General features: G+C 42.2%; 1 protein-coding gene across 1 annotated transcript; it reads left to right on the forward strand.

The window, feature by feature from the left end:
• Nucleotides 1-225: 225 nt before the first annotated feature.
• Nucleotides 226-4,394, forward strand: CLDN5 (claudin 5). The gene has a single exon (XM_074844129.1). It carries the CDS (start codon nucleotides 733-735, stop codon nucleotides 1,381-1,383), a length of 651 nt encoding a protein of 216 aa, XP_074700230.1. The 5' UTR covers nucleotides 226-732; the 3' UTR covers nucleotides 1,384-4,394.
• Nucleotides 4,395-20,740: the final 16,346 nt, after the last annotated feature.

Raw genomic sequence — 20,740 nt, forward strand, 5'->3', positions numbered from 1 at the left:
TAGAATGCCTTGCTCTTGGCTCCAGTATCAAAACAGTTTAATGCTTGGTGTAAGCTAAGGGCGATTATTCTTCCTGGACCGAATTATGAATCTGTTTACTGGTACTGACAGATGATGTGCAGATCCCATATTCAAAGCTCTTCCATTTTCAGGGTGGTTCCTAAGGTAGTGCTTGTTTGCACTTTCGCCCGTCACAGTGTGCAAGAGACAGATAAGCAGGGCGTCCCTACTGCTGGGTGTCTGCGCTGGCAAGACCTCTCCGAAGGTCTGGCTGTGGATTTGTCAGTAAATAGGAAACACACAGATACGGGCGCTCGAAGGAAGAGGTCCGGGCAGCCGAAACCCGGGAGGAGGTTCCTCCAGCCCCACGCTTAACCGGGAGCGGGCAGCGTCCCTGCCAGCTCCCCCCGGAGCAGCGTGCCGGGCCGAGCAGAGGGACGGTTCCCCGGTTGCGGGGGGAGCCCCCCGGCCACCGCGAGCAGCGGGGGAGCGTCACGCCCCCCCGCCCGCTCCTCCACTCCCGGCCCCGCCGCCCACCAGCGGCCGAGCGCGTCCCGCCGCCCGCGGGAAAGGGCCGGGCCAGGCGGGGGGAGGGCGCCCTGCGGCTCCTCATATAGCGCTGCCCGGCGGCGGCGGGCGCAGAGCCGGCTCGGCAGCCGCCCGGGGCGAGTGGTGCGCACCCGCCGCGCCGTCCTTTCTCCGGGAGGCTTCGGTGGCAGCGGCGGCAGCAGCATGACTTCGGCGGCGCTGGAGATTTTGGGGCTGGGGCTGGGCATCCTGGGCTGGGTGGGAGTGATCCTGGCCTGCGGGCTGCCCATGTGGCAGGTGTCGGCCTTCATCGACGTGAACATCGTGGTGGCACAGACCATCTGGGAGGGGCTGTGGATGAACTGCGTGGTGCAGAGCACGGGGCAGATGCAGTGCAAGGTCTACGACTCCATCCTGGCGCTGCCGCCCGAGGTGCAGGCGGGCCGGGCGCTCACCGTCATCGTGGCGCTGCTGGGGCTGGTGGCGCTGATGGTGACCGTCGTGGGCGCTCAGTGCACCAACTGCATCCGGCCCGGCAAGATGAAGTCCCGCATCGTGATCGCCGGCGGGGCCATCTACATCCTCTGCGGGGTCCTGGTCCTCGTCCCGCTCTGCTGGTTCGCCAACATTGTCATCAGCGACTTCTACGACCCCACCGTGCCGCCGTCCCAGAAGCGGGAGATGGGGGCCGCGCTCTACATCGGCTGGGCGGCCACGGCCCTGCTGCTCTTCGGGGGCTGCCTCATCTGCTGCTGCTCCTGCTCCCAGCGCGACGAGACCTCCTTCCCCGTCAAGTACTCGGCGCCGCGGCGGCCCACCTCCAACGGCGAGTACGACAAGAAGAACTACGTCTGAGCGGGGCTGCCCCGCGCCCCCGGCCCTGCGGGGACACGGACAGACGGCTGCGAGCCGCGCCGGCAGCGGCTGCGGGGGTCTCCCCCGCTCCCCTGCCTAGAGTCTCTTCTTAACGGGGCCCCCCGTAAAGCGGCAGCCCTAGGCAGGGCAGCGCCCCGCCAGCCCGGCGCCGCTGGGGACCCGGTACTGACCGCCCGCGGTGCCGGGGCGCGCAGAGCCCTCCCCGGCCGAACCCGCGTCTGCCCGGCCCGGGGCGGGCTGGGGGAACCGAGGAGCCCGGGCGAGCCGGGGCCGTGTCTGCCGGGCCGCCCCGTCCGGGCTCCGCCGCCGCCGGTCCGCCCGGTCCCGCCGCAGCTCCCGGTGAGGCCCCTGAGCGCTTCACCGCCCGCTGTCGCTGCAGGTGCCGCTCGGGGCACCGCCAGGCTGGTGGGACCGGGCCGTCGGGCGTGCACCGTCGCCGAGGAGGAGGTTCCCTTCTTCGTGTTCTCGCCTGAAAACCTGCATCTGGCTGTTCCCGCTGGGACTTTCACTGATTAGGGGGTTTTTGTTCTTGTTCTGTTCTGTCTAAAGCATGACACTAACCTCGGTCCTTAATCCCGCAGGCAAGTAACTGTTTGGAGAAAGGTATTTTTTCAGTTGTTTCAGCCTCTCAGAGGAGTGCATTGGTGTGTGTGTCTTGGAGACCTTTGAAAGAGGTTTCAGGTAGTTGCTGTTATTTAGTGGAGTACAAACCAGATTACACCAGGTTGCCCCTTGAGGTTCTTCATCCCTTCTCGTTCATCAGCTTCTGTTCTGTTTTTACTTGAATATGAACTCGTTGCCAGAAGGATTTGAGGACTAGATTCAGAGATCTAGGAGATCTTTGTGTCCTGGCTCCAGCGGGGCATCTCTCTGCATCCTCTCATCTGCACTACAGGAGACTGGAAACATGAAAATTGCCCCAGATACTGATGGCTGGGGGTACAGATGGCTTTCATGGCCTTCTTGCCAAGCCCCGCTTGCTGCCAATTTTGAGTTGTGTGTTCAGCTGGACATGTGCTTGGTTGGCTCCCCACTGTAATTTTATTAACATGTGCTTTCCTTCATTTACCAAATCAAGCAAAAAAATTGCTAGAAGAGTTTTACCAAATATCTTCACTGAGACTTTATGCGGGCTCATCAGCAGATGTGAAGTCAGGGCGCTTGCAGTTCTCAGCTCCTCTGTAATTGCTCTGGTAACACAGCAGGCTGGAAGGAAGATGCTCTGGGCAACATAACTCTCATTTTCTGAGCTCAACACCTGGTAAACTTTGCCACAGCCTGGAATATTAGCATACACATTTTCATTTTACACTGCAGAAACAAACTTTTTTTAAAGGAAGGGTTAAGGGGTGGTGTGATACTTTTCCATGCAAATTACTTGTACTTTTAAATCAACACCAAATTCTGCTACAGACCATGGCAGCATCCGTATCGCCATAAGGATATTTCTGCCAAGAGTTAGCGAGGGAACGTGCTGTTTATATTCCTTGGAGCACAATGCTACGACCTTGTGGGTCCCTCACAACCATGTAGCGATACAGCACACACCTAAACTGATCATTAACTCTTACAACTTTCTGGTAACGCCAAGACTTACGGACTAATTGTAACTGCGGATTTGTGACAGGTTGACATTGACTGTGTTCTTGCCTTGCTTAGCAAACTTAAAACCCCAGTGGTATCAATATGTACACAGACCTGAATGAGAGACTAGAGCCTTGCCCCTGCAAATTTTCATGTTGAATATTGAGCACATGATTTACCCTTTTAAGCATAACTGCTTTCATTTTTAAATACGTAAATTGCAGGGTCTGAGCCCATCAGAGAATACAAAAGCTGAGCAATTTGTCTAGAACGAGTTTTGCTCTATAAAAATGTGCAGTTCTTATACCATCTGCGTTTAAATAAAAGCTATAATATTGTTGTTATGATGTGATACGTAGTTCTGGTACAAGAATGAAATATTCTGTATTTCATCATTACAACTTTTTTTAAACAGTGTAACCTTGTAAACTGTAAATGTATTTAAATGCATATATTTTGCAAGAAATCTACCCAAGTTGGCTTGTTACGTGGTTTGGTGCCTTTATTTGTCTTATGGTTACTTTATTTTTATTTTAAATTATAATGTCCAACTGTATTTGTCACCCAGCCCATAGACACTACACACTCACTCAGCTCTCTTGTGTCTAACAAATGAGCCAACTGATATCAGCCCAAATCCTGGACCTCACTTTCTTTTGTCTCCAATTAAAGAACTAAAAGCCAACCCTCACTGACAAACACACCTGCATGTATCTGTAATGCAGAGCCTTCAGAAGTGCTGCAGGATTTGGGCTCTGACTAAAAGATGAAATCCTTCTGGGCAGTGCATTGCTAGCATTTAAAATCAAATCAAAAGTGGTGACTTGGGAGAGGGAGGGAAACCCACACCTTAGAAAGGAATTTTTTTTAACAAGCCAAACTTCTTGATGTGTAGCTTTGTGTCGCAGCAGGGCTGGATCCTCTTATAACCAAAATCTGAAACAATTACACAACAAGACCTCTTGGAAGAAGCCAGCACTAACTGTGTATGTACTGGTAAACACAGCATCATCCTACCAAAAACATAACCTGTTGCTGATGTAACAAGGTTTCGCTGAGGTCAGTGGGGCAGCGCCCAACAATACTAGCAGGAAGTGGGGCCCGTTTTTAAAAATATTTTTATATTTTATCTCATCCTTCAGTATACTTACTTGTTGCTGTGCTTTAAAAAATAACCCGAGAGAACGCTGTTACTGATGTCACTGGCTGCAGGGTAAAAGTCTAAGTTGGTATTTGCTATGTTTTGTTTTCCAAGAGCAAAGACCTAGTCCTAAATTTTAAGACTTGGAAGTGCTCAGGTTCAGGCCTGAACCTCATCCCAATGAAAAAGAGAAATCTATAGCACTTGTTTACTATTTTTATTTTGTATTTATGATTTCACATAAAAATAAAAACATCTAAACCAATCCCTGAACAGGGTTACTGTTTTTTGTGAAGGGCACTGGATTGTTTGGGCTCAGGAAGATGGGGTGTGACATCACTGCCCAAAAGGCAGCCTTCACCTGGGCTACCTCAGGTGGGGAGAGCTGGGTCACCTCTGGGGAAGAAGGAAGGACTGCTCCCTTGCAGAGCAGTCAGTATCTCAGCTCTCCACTGAAGCCTCAGACAAAAGAGCAAGTAGCAGCGGTTGGTCTTGTGATGTGAGCACATTAGGAAGTGGAGTGTGAGTCCCAACTATTTTGAGAACAGCTCTAAGCATGAAGCTTTTTAAGCTTTCAATTCCTACACGTTTAAAGTAAAAGGAAAAAAATCCCACTGCAGCTTGGATCAGCCCCAACCTGACCCGATACCCTAATTCTTTCTGCCACCCATTTTTTCTTTAAAAGTGCATTCAAGCTGGGGAAAAACATTTTCACAAATGCATCAGAACAGAACCTGTGAGAAAAGGGCTGTTAAAGGAAATTGGAGAGGCTAATTGCTAGTGGAGATATTTGCCTAAGTTATATGACTGCCAGGGAGGTCTTTCAATTTTTTTGAAGATTTTTTTTTTGGTAAGATTTTCAAGCTTTTCTAACAAACCGTTGCTTTAAAAAATGAAGAAAAAACATCTTCAAAGACTTCATTTTGCAGCATTCTTGCCAGCTGGGTTGAGATTAACAAAAGCTCCTTGCCACCCTCCCATTGCTATGCACATGCTGAGCTGGAAAAAGGGTGTCTGCCGGCTTGGCCTTTGTCCTGCTAAACGAACCATTTCATAGTTATGAATTTGAAAGTAACCCGCAGTTCATACCCTACAAATCTGGTTAGATCCTGTCTGTGCAAAGAAGGGAAATGCACCAGGCAGAGGGAAAAGGAAGCTCAATCAGTCACGTTTGCTGCAGGATGTTTAAGGAAATATTTCCTTTTCCTGCACAAAGATGTTTGTTGGGCATCTGTTCTTTGGAACATACTGAAACGTTTCACTCTTGGAGAGAGAAACCAGTGTAACTCCAGATTTTTATTTATAAATCTATTCCCTGATCAAATATTGCGCAAGGAATTTGTTCTTTTTACTTGGCCATCTTTAAAACCATAAATGCAGGTAAACAGCCTCTTAAACCTACTTTCCTCAAACTCAGACTGATCCTTACATCTGTAATGCTGAGAATCCTGACAAGCCATATGCCACATAAAAGTGCCATATTCATGCATATATTCAGCAATATTCAGTATTCAGCATCAGATGATACCCACAATGCATCCTTTTTTTGGTTTGTATACTAAGAAGAAAATCATTAATTAAGTACACATGTTTGAGGAGTTGCTTTTGTAAGTCTGCTTGGTAAGACACAGCAAATATTTCTGCTGTATTAATTGGGAGATAGCAGGTAAATTCTCTTTTCAGGCCACATATTGCATTTAGTTTTACCTGTAGACTGATTGTGATAGGATAAATCATTCCAAAAGCAGAGCCTCAAGTGAGCCTCATATTTGTATTTTGGAAGTAACTGAGTTCTATCTTTCTTACTGTGGTCAGACCTTTGTGCATGTCTCTGTGTGTGCGTGTGACTGCTCCAGACTGTTCCTCGCTGATTCTCTGCAGGAACAGCCTCTGTGTCTAGAAAACCCCTTCTTCTTCCTACCATAACCTTCAGTTATAAGAAAAGGACAATTTCAACCACTGCGTCATTGATAAAACCTCCCATGGCAACAGTGAAGGCTTTACAGTTGCTTGGATACACAAGCCTTGCTTCACTTTTTCTTAAACACAAGATTGAGACATTCTGCCATGAATCAATTTAACAGTGTCCTTTGTCTGTGGCATTTTGGGATTTTGTTTACAACACTGAGCTTCCCCTTCCTTCCAAAGCTCACCACATAGCTTCAAACCAAAATCTGGCAAGGAAGATAGCAAGTAGTAGGACTTATCATGGAAGCACATGTGTGATGTCAAAGGCATCTGCCCAGGGCTCGTGCAAATCTTTTCATCACGTGTGATTCCAGCTGCACCCTGGCCACTCTTATATTGCCCTGAGGTATGGCTTTGCCTCACTGAAACTGGCACCTACTGTCTGGGTTGCTGATCACCCCAAGATACTTGGGACCCAGAAGGTGAGCCAAGCCTATCCCACAGAAACTGCAAAGGAATTGTCACAACTGATTATACATGTTGTGGCCTTGATTACTTCAATGCACAGTCACAAACATCCTCTCTGCCTCTTATTCGTACATGCACACACAGGCAGATTTAAGTAGTCCTTTACAAATTTGTAAAATAAACACAGTATTGCACATCCATGTTTTGACAGACACTTGAACTGGGTAGATCCTATAGTCACTCTCACCAGTACCACTTAAATAAGCTCAGGATAATGGGGGAGCACATCACACAAACTTTAACACTTCCAATGTTAAAATACTCATCAGTAAGGGTCTGTTTTAGAACAAGATATCTAGAAAAATGAATATATCAATGACCTTGGATGTTAAGCAGCCTGAATATAATTAACTGATGCATATCATTAACTGATGCGTTTACTGAACTGGCTTTAGCTTTTTATTTTGAGAGCAATGGGTTCATGCAGCATGGGCAACTGTACATACAGCACTGATATTCTTAAAGCAAAAGCACAGTGAGCCTTGAAACTACTATCTAGCTGGTTTGGTTTCAATCCACAAAAGTGAGAAAAAGAAAAACACACCTCACTCCATGACCCACAGACTTGTCAACAAGGCATGCCAATCTCATGATGTTAGTATGGGAGAGTAAATTAAGAGAAGACCTCCAACACCAGTACAGAACAGCACAAAAGGACTTTGACCAACTAGAAAACCAGGCAGAAAATAAAATAAGCTGCATCTTCTACCCTGATCCTCCTCAGAGCATCTTGAATGGCAAAGACCATTCACATTGACCAAAGCCCAGGCAGCAGCTGGTAGAGGATTTGTAGCAGGTACAAGATATTCCTGAAGCCCGGCTGAGATGTTATTCACACAAGCTACTATTTCTTTTGGAAAAAATATGTTTAGACAGGCTGAAGTGCCTCAGTGCTATTATGTACAGCAATAGTGGTGGACCCATTCCTTGCTACACCTCAGCTCCCAGTCCAGGGAGGTTCCCTTCCGGTGGATCCTCCAGGCTGCACCGGCCCAGCTGAGAGTTTGCCTGGCACAGGAAGGTGCTCTGGTGTACACAAACATAACAGATGAGATGAAGCCAGTTCATGTTTATTTACAGTGGAGAACAAAAGTAAATATTTAGAATATTTTTACAGGCAAACAACAGATAACCCTCTCAAAAATGACTTTGACTCAATGAGCAAGCTGTGAACTCTGTGCCAGTTGTAACATCACTATGCAAGGCTCATTGCTGGCTAAGTCCTGCAAGGAGGAAAGTTACATCTGTGCAAATTCTAGGTTTTAGCACCTTATAGCACCAGCTGTGCAATTTTTTTTTTTAGATGAGCAGAAGATTTGAATGGGTTAAACAAACACACCAAAAGCCAGGGGATGCACAAACCCAGATCCTACAATGACTTTTTTTTAATCTGGTAGCAAAGATAGTTTGCAGTGTTAAATGCATTTTGGACTTCAGCTGTGTATGTTCCTAGAATTTCAACCAACCAGGTTAGCTGACAGAGGTCTGAGTGACGTTCATCTTGATCTCATACCAGGTACTATGGCAATTAATCTAACTACATGTGGGTACCTGTGGGCTCCATTCCCACTCTCAAACACATTCTGACCGAATCAATTCCCCCGTTATGCTCGTACATAACTCATTGGCATTAATGGTATTTGTAATCAGAACACTTCCACGGAAGGTTAAACCTTAAGAGAATTTAGGCTTGGGCACAAAAGAGATCACTCAGAAAAGAAAAATAGGCACTCCTTGTCAAGAGCGTATGTGAAATCCCCAAATGGTACGATTCAGTTTCAATATAGCTTCACATATTTGAAGGATAAGGGAAAAAAACAACAATCAATTCTTATCAGCTCTAACAAGTACCTAGCACGGCAGAATTCTTGCACTGTGTATATTTTTAGATTACTCTTCCAGTTATAATGTTCTGTCCTTACTGTATATCTTTTGTTAGAATTAGGATATCTGCTGCAGCAGCCTGGATAACCTTTAGCCTGAGCTACAAAACCTTTAAAAGTTTCCAATTATAACAGCAATCTTTCATTCTATAATACAAATAAACCCAAGTGTTATCTCAACACAGAAGACTCACATGAACACCCAACGACCGCAGAATGATTTAACATTTTTTTTTCTCTATAATTTCCTGCTATTATTTCATCGGAGGTGACTGCCAAGATCTAAGCAACATAATACATTTCACTGTTTACATCTACTTTATTTTTGTTACACTTTTGACATTTTAAAATGTTGACATGCAAGACTGAATTTTTAAAAATGTAACATCTACTCTGAATTCCATTATGTTCTCAGACCCCCAAATTACTTTTCAATTCTCCCATTTTCTCCTGATTTTACTGTCTTATCCCGCTGAGAATATCTACATGCCCCACTACCTGATCATTTTAGAAGTCTTAAATCCCACAGCTTGTGCCACGGAAGAGGAGTTTCTATTGTTCAAAAAGGTGTAAGACACATTAATAAGAGTACCTTTTCAGAGATACTGAAACAGTTTCCCCATAAAAATAATCTCCTGTAACAATGTGGATTGAACACCATTTTAGACAAAACAGTTGTTCTGCAATAAATATTGGATTTTCCCAGAAGCCAATATCTTACTAAGAGTGTAGGGGTAAAATGCTGTTATTTGAATAATATGGAAAAGAGACCTCTTGTCTACTTGGGGTTATTAATGACCACAACTGTTCAAGACATCTATATCATCATTATAGTGTCCCTCCTAAAAAGAAAGCTATCACCAATGGCATCCTGCCCAGATTCCTCCAGAGCTGATTACATTCTTTATAACCTGCACTTTCAGTTCAGTACAGCAATCTTGACTTGATACCTGGATGGCTGTACAGGCTCATTTCACGCTCTGAAGCTGTTACCGCCATCTGTCCTAAAGGCTGATCATCAGTGATGGGTAGAACAATCCCTTTGTCTCCTGCCTCTCTCTCAAGATTGTAGATTTTACTTACTTGCTGTCTGCAAAATGTATTCATAGCCTTGTAGAAATGGCCCTTTGGTAGATTGTAATGCTAGTAGTGAGCTCCACTGGTGCGTAGAAAACAAGTCCACATTAAAGGCAGGGATTGGAGAGGGCAGTAAATTGTAAGACAAAGTTTCTTCCCCTTAATAGAGTTTCTGAAGTCTGATCCATGTCACACTATGGAATTGAGAATTTAAGTTTTCATATCTGTTGTTACATGGGAATTTCTATTATGAAGAGGCAAACTGCAATCCTTCTCCTGAACCAAAACGTCTTAGACCTGTCCCGACCTGATACTGCATTTTGCCCCTCCTATAAGGAAAGGGTGGAGATGGGCATATCAGACACATGTGCAGACCAGGCACCTCAGCAACCCTGGAAGAATCTGGAACCACAAGAATGAACAAAGCTACAGAGAAGGCTCCAGACAGAACTGAAGCACAGTCATCTCAGAAAAGACAGAACAGCAAGCAAAGCACACAAAGGATGAAACCCAGTGGAATGGGTATTTGGATCAGCCACGAGGTTCAGTCCTCTCCCTTGCACTGGCACACGTGGTGTGAGCAGTGGACTGGCTATGGAGACCGAGCTAGCTGAGAGCAAACCCAGCAGAAAGATAAACAATGGTTTTCTTTGTCTAGCAACTATCTCCTTACTCCATACAGTAACATGGGCAGGCAGGACTCAGGAGCATTTAAACTGCTGTGAAACTTCGCCTTTTAACCCTGAAAGTGAGTTTGAATAAAACAGAACAGTCTTAACTCAGAGGAATAGAAAGAAAAAGAAAAGACGTAATGAAAGTGCTTTATAATGAGCAAAGGTGGGATAAGATACCGCCTTGCTGTAAGCACCAAACTGAGTGAAACCTTCTCCTGAGGTGTCAGTGAAAATACAGACATTGTACACTGACAAATGGTTAACAGAAATGAGAGTCTGGAAACGGAAATGAACATATCCAGGGCAGAAACAAAAACTGAAGAGCTCAATTAACTTAAAATGTAAATAAAGGACTAAAATTAGTTTGCTTCAGAAAGCTTAGAATTCCCCAAGTTGAAGGTAAAATAGGAAAGTGGGTTTTTTAAACAAACAGACTAGGAAATAGCATACATAACAGCTGTATATGTAAGGTGGTGAGTGTCCTGGACAGCTAGAGGGCTCTAAAACTGATCTCAGCAACATACAAGTTCTTTGTTCTAAAAACGAAAGGATAGAACTAATGTGAGTGATCAGGCACTGGATAAAAACCAGCACAAGTTGCTAAATATACTTCGCATCCGATGAGACTTGATACTGCTTACCAAATAACTAATTGATCCATCACAGTAATGTCCTTTTGGGTCTCCCTGTCCATTTGAATCAGAGGGACTCTCTTATATCCACCCTGCTAAAGGAGAAGATGAGGCAAGGAGGAAATAAAAACAGTTTGAGGTTTAATGAAATAAAAGACCACAAAAATGTGCTGAATAACAAAAAAATGAGGGGTCATCACATTTTTTTTCCTAAGGGCTGTAATCAGGGAGGAGGAGGAGTAGCACTTCTTAAATAGCTTCTGCCAAGTCAATGCAGTACTCTTGGAGCCATGTACAGTATTGCTATCTTTGAAAGGCTAAGACAAGATACCCGTTCTAAAAAGGAAACATTTATTGGTTATTTGGAGATAGTAGAACAGATGAGTAAGCAGATACATACATATGTGGAGACTAGTCAGAATGGGACATTGGCCAAGAACACAAACTATATCTACGTTTACTGGCAAAATATCTCCATGAAGAAGCATAGAGTTGAGAGTTTATTAGATGAGAAAAAAAAAAAAACAACCCACAAGTTATGAAAACAAACATCAGCATCAGCTTTTAACCATCTCTTCCAAGAGAAACATCTCTTCCTAAAAGATCTTGTTGGGTCCTATCATCCATTTGTGCAGACATGGGGATTTTCAGAGTGGGTAGATGGCCCCTGTGCAGCTGTGCTACATTTCATTCCCGCTTTTGTTGCAGAGACAGTTTAGTGGAACACACTCCCATATCCTATTCCCTTTCCTTCGTTATTCACAGCAGAACCTTTCACTTAGCATTTCTAATAGTGCCGTGTAGTGCTGTCCTTTCAGGAAATGCCTGGCTGTATTCACTGCTAAATCAAGCAGGAGTCGTGCTGGCAATTCAAGGAACACCTCATCAGAGGAAAAAAAGCAATTGCTGCTGAGCTATTGTTTTCCATTTCACTTCACACACTCAAAAGAGCTCGGGTGACCACCCAGTGGGTGCCCTGAAGTACAGATTCCAAGACACCTTCCTAAGCTAGAAAGGCAAACCGGATTTACTGCTTACCCTCTATTGTTACTCAGTCTCTCTTTTCCTGTTAGTTCTTTATTTTCTATTTTTGTACTTCACCCTGTCATTTTCAGTCCTTTTCAGGTTCCCTTCTCAGTTCTGCATGCAACGGTTGGAAAGCTTCCCTTCGACAGCGCATGCTATGTTCAGGGACTTTGCTGAGGGGATATTCTACAACAGCAGCCAGCAAGACTGAGTCAGAATTCAGTAGCTTCAGCAAGGAAAAAGTCTCATATAAAGGATATGTTGATTAAGTTATTGTTCTAACTACTCTGTCCTTAACACTGATATCGGCTAATCTATTTACACGGCTACATTGCAAGCGGAACCAGCTGAAACAACAATACTCTTCCCCTTCTTCATGTTCATGAAGCAGCACACACTGGATTTGCAAAGCAGGTAACCATATACCAACACCCATGCATGAGCAAATGCTGTTTTTGTGGGTGTGAACAAACTACAGCCAAATAACAGGATAAAGAAACCTAAACACTGGAAGATTCAGACCTCTAGTAGGAAGAATGGGAGGCAGTTTAGCTTAACATCAGAGACAGATGACGTGTAGGTAGAAAAATCTCACACGGAGAGAGAACAGGCAGGCAGAAGGGAAAACTGCAGGATGGTTTGGCTTTTCTCTTCCTCAGACTGATTTAGGGAGACAGTATTTCCCTCCCTAGAACAGACATGTCTTGGAAATTCCACCAGTGCTTTACAATATGTGCATACAGGTCTTTAAATGACTGTGCTTAATTTTTCAAAATGTAACTTTTACACAGTCCAGAAATGGTGCTGTTCTGATAGCATACACTCACAGAGTGCCATTAACCCTAAAGGGTAATGGATTTTACTGACAAATATAAATAAAGAACCACCTACTGGATTATATTTTTAAAAATAGAAAAATCTCTTCAGCCATGAAGATTTTGGCAAGTGAGAAAGTGAGGCTAGAAATGACAGATACTGCCTTTAAAGTCTTAAACTTCCTAAAGCAGGATATTCAGTGCTGAACTGGTCTAGTACTAGTTACCTGAATCCTCATTTATAGATAAAATTAAACCTGGGTATTGATTTAACCTAGCAAGCAATGAACATCTAATTAAGGCAGTCAAACATGGTCAGTGTTAATGCACTAAACCTCCAGATCTGTTTAGGAGGCAATTATCCAAGACAGTGGAGTATGGCACATACCAAATTGCACACCATAAAATACCACAGTTCTCACCTAAAGTATCAAGTTGCAGAATTATATTACAGCACAAGTTCTGCAACTGTTAAGGTCGAGATCTTATTTCCATTAATTTATGAATTTTTCTAAGTGCTCTAAGATTTGCAGGACACCCTGAATAACCTGGAGAGCAGACTTGCATCATGAGACTGTAGGTCAAGTTTTTCAAATTTTAGATGAAGTAAACAAAAGCTCTCAAGATGTAGTCTGCCCCACAAAGAGTGATTAGCTAGAAGCAGCCAAATGCACTTTGGAGTTTCTTCAAACTGGACGGTTACCACCGGAAAAACCTGGAAGAAACCTGTTTGGAGAGCATTTCCCCGCGCCCCCCCCCCCCCCCAGCTTTCATATAATGTAACAAGGCCACTTCCAGTTAAAACAGACTTTCCTGAAGGAAACACAGCAGCCTCAGGTAAAAATTTATAATGCTCATTTTTTTTTTTAAAGATGATTGTCACCCTGTACAATAGTGAGAGGAAATTTTGGTCAGTGCATGTGTCAGAAGGACATAGCCAGGGTCCAAGAAGGTCATCTCAGACGTCAGAGCATACCCAACCCCACCCCAGTGCATGCTGCCATTCACAAAATCTGCTTTGTGGGCATAAACCACACATCCTTGCACAGATGAAGAATGACATACTTTTAAAAGGAAGATTTTTCACCATCTCTTTAAAGCTTTGTCCTGCAAGCTACCCTAGTCTAATCCTGTGACCTCTTCACAGGTGACCTACTTCTGACAACTGTAACAGCAGATACAAAACAACAGCATCTTAGAAGCACCAATGGTTTCTCACCATCATCCTTTGAAGTGGAATAATTTAAAATATCCATAGAGTAGGAAAACATTGTAAGATAAATTGATACCTCCTAATATTAAAAATACTCAGTGCTGATTAGACCTAATTAGGCAGTGTTCTAAAAACACAGACCAGGTCTCTTCGAGAAATGAGTAGAGCAAGATCTTTGCTTGTTTAAATATAAAGTCCTGCTTATTCCCCACTCTCCTGAAATGCAGCCTTATTCACCTAAAAGGAGATTTTCCCAAGCCACAGAAGGAAGTTGTGCCCCTCTCTCTACCTTCATTTATTCTAGTCTGTATCAATTTGAAAATGAACTTATTTGGAGCCAAAAGTCATTCTTCCTTCCAGTTCTGCAATGCCATGTGTAACATAATATACAAATATTTAGGAACATAACAATCTCCTAAAAAGAGCTACAACTTCAAATATTCAGGCAGATTGCTAACAGTTGCCGTAAGACAGCATAAGAACCTGATGTGTATTCTACAGTCCTGTTATTTGAGTCCTGAATTACTACACTGACTGCAACAGTGTTTAAAGAAAATACCGTTTTACGTGCCCATTCCTTACAGGCTAGACTTTCAGATCAGACAGGAGATTATTAATGGCATACTTATTTCGGGAGCCCCTCGGTATGTTTTTATTTGCTGAAAGAAGTCACCAAGAGCTGAATGTCCCTGTGAATTCTTTCCAATTCAACAGCAGGTGCCTCTGATTTTCCACTGACATGCTGCAAATGAATGATTAAATGAAAGTAAATTCCACTGAGCTAAACAGTGGAAAGAGATACCAACACCACAGGGACTGAAAAAACAGACAAGCTGTATCAATGAGGAGAGGTGACTCTAAGTGCTTCATCCAGTTAAAAAGACAGCACCTCTTTTTGTAAGGGAACATTATCTTTTTGCAAGGGCCAGGAAGGTATCACCTCAATTAAAACTGGTTTTGAAAAGAAAACAAAGGCCTTATAGTAGTATAAAGTAAAGTACTTATCTAACATAAGTACCTATCTTAGTAAAGTACTTATCTAACACAGGTAACCTAGTTAACATCAAGGAATACCCAGAGAAGCCATCTACAGTTCTTAAACAAGTGGCAAAGGCTTCCAAGAGGAATGTTGCTGAACTGGGGAATACAAAAAACCCCAGATCTCTTAATAATACAAACCCAGATTCAGCATGGGAGGAACTATGTTGAGATATGGCTTGTGTATACATTTTACCTTAGTTTAGTTGAAGTATGATTAGGCTTGCCCACAAATTCCTACATGGAAGCTCTTTACAGAGAGCTTGATTTTAATTGTGATTTAAGGATGTCTTCTGAGTCTTCAGCTCATTGAGAATACCATGCAGCAGTGACTCTGCTAAATGCTCATTTGTGATACCAAATTACTAGACAACTTTTTATCTTCATCTCTCATTGAGATCTTAATATATTGCCCAGATACACGACTCAGTAACACGTAGCAAGTCAAAGCAACAAGTGCCAGGGTAGCTACACAGCAGACAACTGCCTTGAGGGGTCAGAGGAAATCAAAATTATTCAATCACACACCAGCAGTGACTGGGAAACCTACATTCTCTGCTCTGTCAGACCCAGGACTGCTATGAAGTTGTGTACAATTGAGTAAAAGATCTCTTGCCTACTCTGAATGTATTTGACCTTTGTCTTGGTTCTCTAATTCTGGCACCTTCTGAAAGATAAAAATCAAAACTCAAAAGCTTGAAGAGAATGGGAGTCCAGTCTGAAATAAAAGTTCACATCATTTTCTTTCCCTAGTGAATGTTTTGTAATATTTCCTGCTAAGAAAATGTTTATAACGCAAACGCTCATGCATAAAGGTGGCACTGTTCTTTAGAGCTCCACCCTGGGCAGCATTTTTTCCTTAGTCCTTGAATCTGATCCAAAGGGAACTTTCAGTACCACCTTGAAGCCAACAATGCTACAGAAGAGCCAAGAGGGACTTCAATTTTTCCATTTAAAGAAACAAACATTTCACTGCTTTCTTTCCCTCTGACAAGCCAGACTTAGAAAGCAACTTTCAGAGGAACGTTTTGAAGAATATTCCTGCTGTGGGGGAACCAAAACCATCATGACTGACAGATGTACACATAAAATCAACAATCAAATGATGGTCCTGTGGATGGTCCTGAGAACAGTCCTGAGTGGTTTATGTTTTGTTTCTTCCTCAGCTGGAATACTCTATTGATTACTCCACTTCCCTTTTAATAAATACTGTTCTGTACTACTCCCATCTTTGCAAGTTATCATACCCTGAGTGGCCAATTCAACTCAAAGCAGCCATCTTCAAAGAACTCCTCTACAAAATAAACTGATTTTAAAACTTCCCTTTTTCAGACCTTAAAGCTGGAGTACTCCAGACTAATGTCTCCTAGAAAGCAGTAACATTTTTATTTCTCTTGTAATTATGGACAACTGAGGACTGGAAATGCTTTCCTGAAAATAGGAGTGGAAAAAGTGAAACTGAAGCATGAAAGAGGTCTTGATACATCTCAGAGTTAGTCTTCCCTTTGTAGTCTACATCGAGATCACAGATTCTCAACATGACAATTCCAAGGTACTTCCCCCCCCCCATCTCCATTTAATTACTTCTTTCCATAGGAAACCTCATGACTGTAGAGGGAAGAAATACATACCTTTGCAACAACCTTTTTGATTGGAAAATTTCAGAAAGCAAGTAAGATTAAACCTTGCTGTATATTACTTTTTGCTTTCAGAACAAATGACAGAATGCAATGTACAAACTCAAGCTGTCCAGCACCTATGTTATGCCTCCCAGGAGTTCTCTACCTGCAGTTCTGGTCCCATTGAATTCCACTTGTCAGGAAGGCAGTTGCCTACACTCTCTCTAAAGTACATTGAATTTTACTAGGCAATCAACAGCTCTCCCACAAGCCTTTCAGAATTTTAAGACCCTGTCAGGTTTAGAAGTGATGATTGCTATCTACTAACATAAACTCAAGTTGATGATAGAGCAGATAAAAACATCAGACTCTGAAACATCTCTGATTTACTGCTTCTGTCATAAAAGCAGTAGGCTCTAAGAGAGTAGTCAGGGTGAGTAGTGGGAAGAAATAGCAGATACCATAGCTAAATTTGATATGTCTCATGAACTAGAGCCCATATCGTTGTAGTATCAACCGTATTTCATCTAAATACCGAAGCATAAAAGACATTCTGAAGATAGGCATACATACTCCTTCAGATCAAGGCAGAAAATCCTAATACATATAAATATTCAACCCCAGAATATTTTCTGTCCTTTATATAACAAGTTTTACAATAGCAAGAAAAAATAGTGAATATTTGCAGAAGAATTTTCTTAGAAATCATTGTAGAGACTTTAACTTCCATTAACAAGAACAAAGGAAATATAATAAAATCAAAAACTTATAAACATTTATCAATTTTTATTTTACTATTAAGCTCTTTAAGTGTTTTTGCCATCTTATGTCACCCAATGATTAGCATTTACTCTTTCCCTCCACTTATGCATCATTCAGTGGAGTGTCTGGATTTTTTTTTCTTATATTTTTCCTTACTACCAGTTTGTCAGTGCAGCAGACTAATTGTGTTCTTGCTTTGACTTGGAAAATAACTTTCTGCACTGATGACCTTATGCACTGATAACTTTCTGCACTGATGAGTGTAAAGTGATGCACACAGCAAAAAACCAATAATTTGGATCATCAGCAGTCATGAGTGAGATACTGATGTTACACCAGTTACAGCAATTAAATCATCAGAACAGTGCATAGTAGCTGTCAAAAGGGAAAAGTGAGTGTTAAGAATTATTAAACAGAGGGACAGAGAACAGTCACCGTTATTACACTGTTGCACAGACAAGGGTGTGTGTTGCACCCACACCTTGAATATTGTGTGCAGTTTCTGTTCTCCCCTGACTGAAAATGATTTAGAAAAGAGCAACAACAGTAATCAAGATACAGAACAGTTCCTGTAAAAGGAAAAATTAGGCTGTGATTCTTCAGACTGGCAGAGATGACTGTAGGGAATATAAAAACGGTTTGCAAAAGGATGAGTACACAGAAGGGTAGGGGCTACAGAACATCAAATAAGCTAGCAATTGGCAAGTTGGAAAAAGTACTAAAAAGCTGTAGTTTTTCATATAATATTGAGCTAGGTTGCAGATCTACTCAATACAGAATATTGCATAGGCGAGAATTTTACAAGGATTCAGAGGAAGTTCTCCAAGTTCACAGGTAACTACTGACAGTTACCAAATACACAGAAATCACACCTGGTTCAGGATGTCCTTGAGTACAAGGACTGGGAGAGTACTTGTGTTTGTATCTGGAAGGAAGCATCATATGCAATTGCTTTGTTTCTATACTCTTCCCTAGCACCTGCTTTTGACATTATAGAAAGCTGTAATACTTTTTAATTTTCATTTTTTTCTTAAGAGAAACAGTAAAAGAAGTAAGAATTAATTCTTATCCACTATGCAACCTTGATGTTGGTAAGTGCCAGTTTATTAAGTCACTACAATACTTCTGAGGAAAAGGATTCACTTTAATTCCAATCAAATGAGGTCTTTATTGTGCAATTTCAATCATGTCTAAATTTATGACCCCAGAAAGAAAATGGCTATGAATCACTGTGCAGGAATGGCACAATTTAGTCAGCTTGTTAGCTACTTCAGTACTTTGGTATTTAAGGATTTTCATTATTTTATTTTCTTTAAAAAATGAAAACATTTTAAAGGATTTATTTCATACTTTTATTGTTCTCTAAAACAGATTAGCAGCAGCAGAAATAAAGAGCTGATTACGAAGCTACCATTACAGCAAGCAAACACAGTGGAAGAAAAAGAGTTACTGCAGCTCAAATATAATCCTTAGGGAATGTTTCTATTTGTATTCAGACACGGCTAGGTGGAATGTCACCATACATCTAAGAGGGTAAGCCGATTTCTTAGTGCTCTAACTATTTATTTTAAAATGACTCGTTAGAGCCACATTTTCTGTTTGGGCAAATAAATCAAAAGCATAATAATCTCTTCATGAAAAGATGTCAAGAGTTCTTGGCATGGAGTCTCTGTTCAACAATTAACTGTAAGAAGTGACCATTTTAACCAACCTACACAACAAAGTTTCAATGAGCCATTCAAACCACCAATTTACTGCTGCTGAACTGAGCTACTTTTATGTCTACACACTGGGGATTCCAGTTTTGGATCTTCCCATACAATGATTCTCCAAGTAGTATTAATGTACTAATCTACAAACTCTATAGCATAGAATAAACTATGTAAGAAGTGTCTGATACTATTTTACATGCTGTAAAATGTTGACATGCAAAAGTTTTATCTATTGGCAAAGACTTCATGTTTCCACATGGATTTAATAACTTTCTTTTTACATAGCATTCAGCATTCCTGACAGATTTTGGGCCACTTTGAATGGCCTTGGGATCACTTCAACAGTTGGTCAATTCTAAAATTTGCAAAAGCATTCTTGGCACCTCCAGTAGATCTTGGGAAAACTAGAACCTTAAAAAACACCAAAACCCAAAAAGCAATAAAGGATGGACAAGGGAAGCTTATTCTCCATGTAATAGATCCACAGCTTCAAGCTTACACATCTGTTTGGGGGGTCACAGAACCTGCTAGTAGAGCAATTATCAACACATCCCAGCATAAAAACCAGCTCCACTTCTCATCCTCCCAGCACAATGTAATATGCTGAAACTAAAGGGTGCATGTGCCTGAAAATTTGTCCCTTTTTCAAGACATGACAGTCACCTACTAAAACAAACACACAAACACTCCCTGCCCACCCCCCCAACTTCCTTCTTCATTGCAAGGCAAGATCTGTATTTATCACAACAGCAGGAAAAGGTGGTAGCAATAAAACCCAAACGTGCCCTGCCTGAAAGGGGAATGGAATAATTCCAGGAGAGGGACAGGGGATACAAGAGCAGTAAGAGAACTGACGAGGTGAGATACAGGGTTCACAGAGCTTCTGAGAGGGTGGAGGAAAAAAACCAGGAAAACCAAAACCCCAAACAAGCAGATAACGGTAATAGCTTGCTAAGGTGCCCATCAAAACCATTCCATGTATTGAAAACAGCACTACATGTAACTAAAGACAGAGATAGTAATTAAACAGAGATGTTACATGCCCATGCTTTTTGATGCCTTCCTCACAACATTTCTTTTCCCCTGTCTAAAGGTTTTGTACAGGAAGAAAATGGGGAATTTAGTTGTTTGTTTAGGATTTCCTGATAGATGGCCACTGAACCGTGAGTCAGAGATCCAGGAGGTGCAAGACCTTTTATGCAATTACTGAGCAAGCAGACCGTGCAAGTAAAATTCAATTTTACCCAGCACACATTATTCATTCTGTATACATGAAGGTGGTCTCCCACACTGAAGCACATTGTATTTACTGCTACACACACCCCTGTTTTTCTCTGATATTTACATCTAGAAGCATGTAAGGCCTAGATATATGATAGGGCTGAACTAAAGTTACAGTCATTTAGTGCTGTGGAAATGGCAGTGATTATTTTGTGACAGATAAGTTTAAGACAAATCTAGGAAATTCACTTAACTCACTCAGCAGTTTGCAACTAAAAGATAAAGAGACAATATTTAGAAGTGCACTTAAGTGTCACATAGACTCCTAGTTTTACATTGTAATCATGGCTTAGCACTGGTATCAGTGTTCAAAAAACAACATAAAACTTTTCCAGAGAATTAAAGCACAGTAATCTGCTTCAGAAATAAATAAAATTACTTTATGCTGTGTACAGGAAAAACCCAAAGTACACTAGCAAGGGGGAATGTCATTTATTGCCGAT

Source organism: Strix aluco, chromosome 18 (assembly GCF_031877795.1).
Source record: "Strix aluco isolate bStrAlu1 chromosome 18, bStrAlu1.hap1, whole genome shotgun sequence".
In the NCBI taxonomy this organism is placed as follows: Eukaryota; Metazoa; Chordata; class Aves; order Strigiformes; family Strigidae; genus Strix; species Strix aluco.

Excerpts from the sequence above, each read along its gene's own strand:
- CLDN5 (XM_074844129.1), top strand. The coding sequence starts at position 733 with ATGACTTCGGCGGCGCTGGAGATTTTGGGGCTGGGGCTGGGCATCCTG.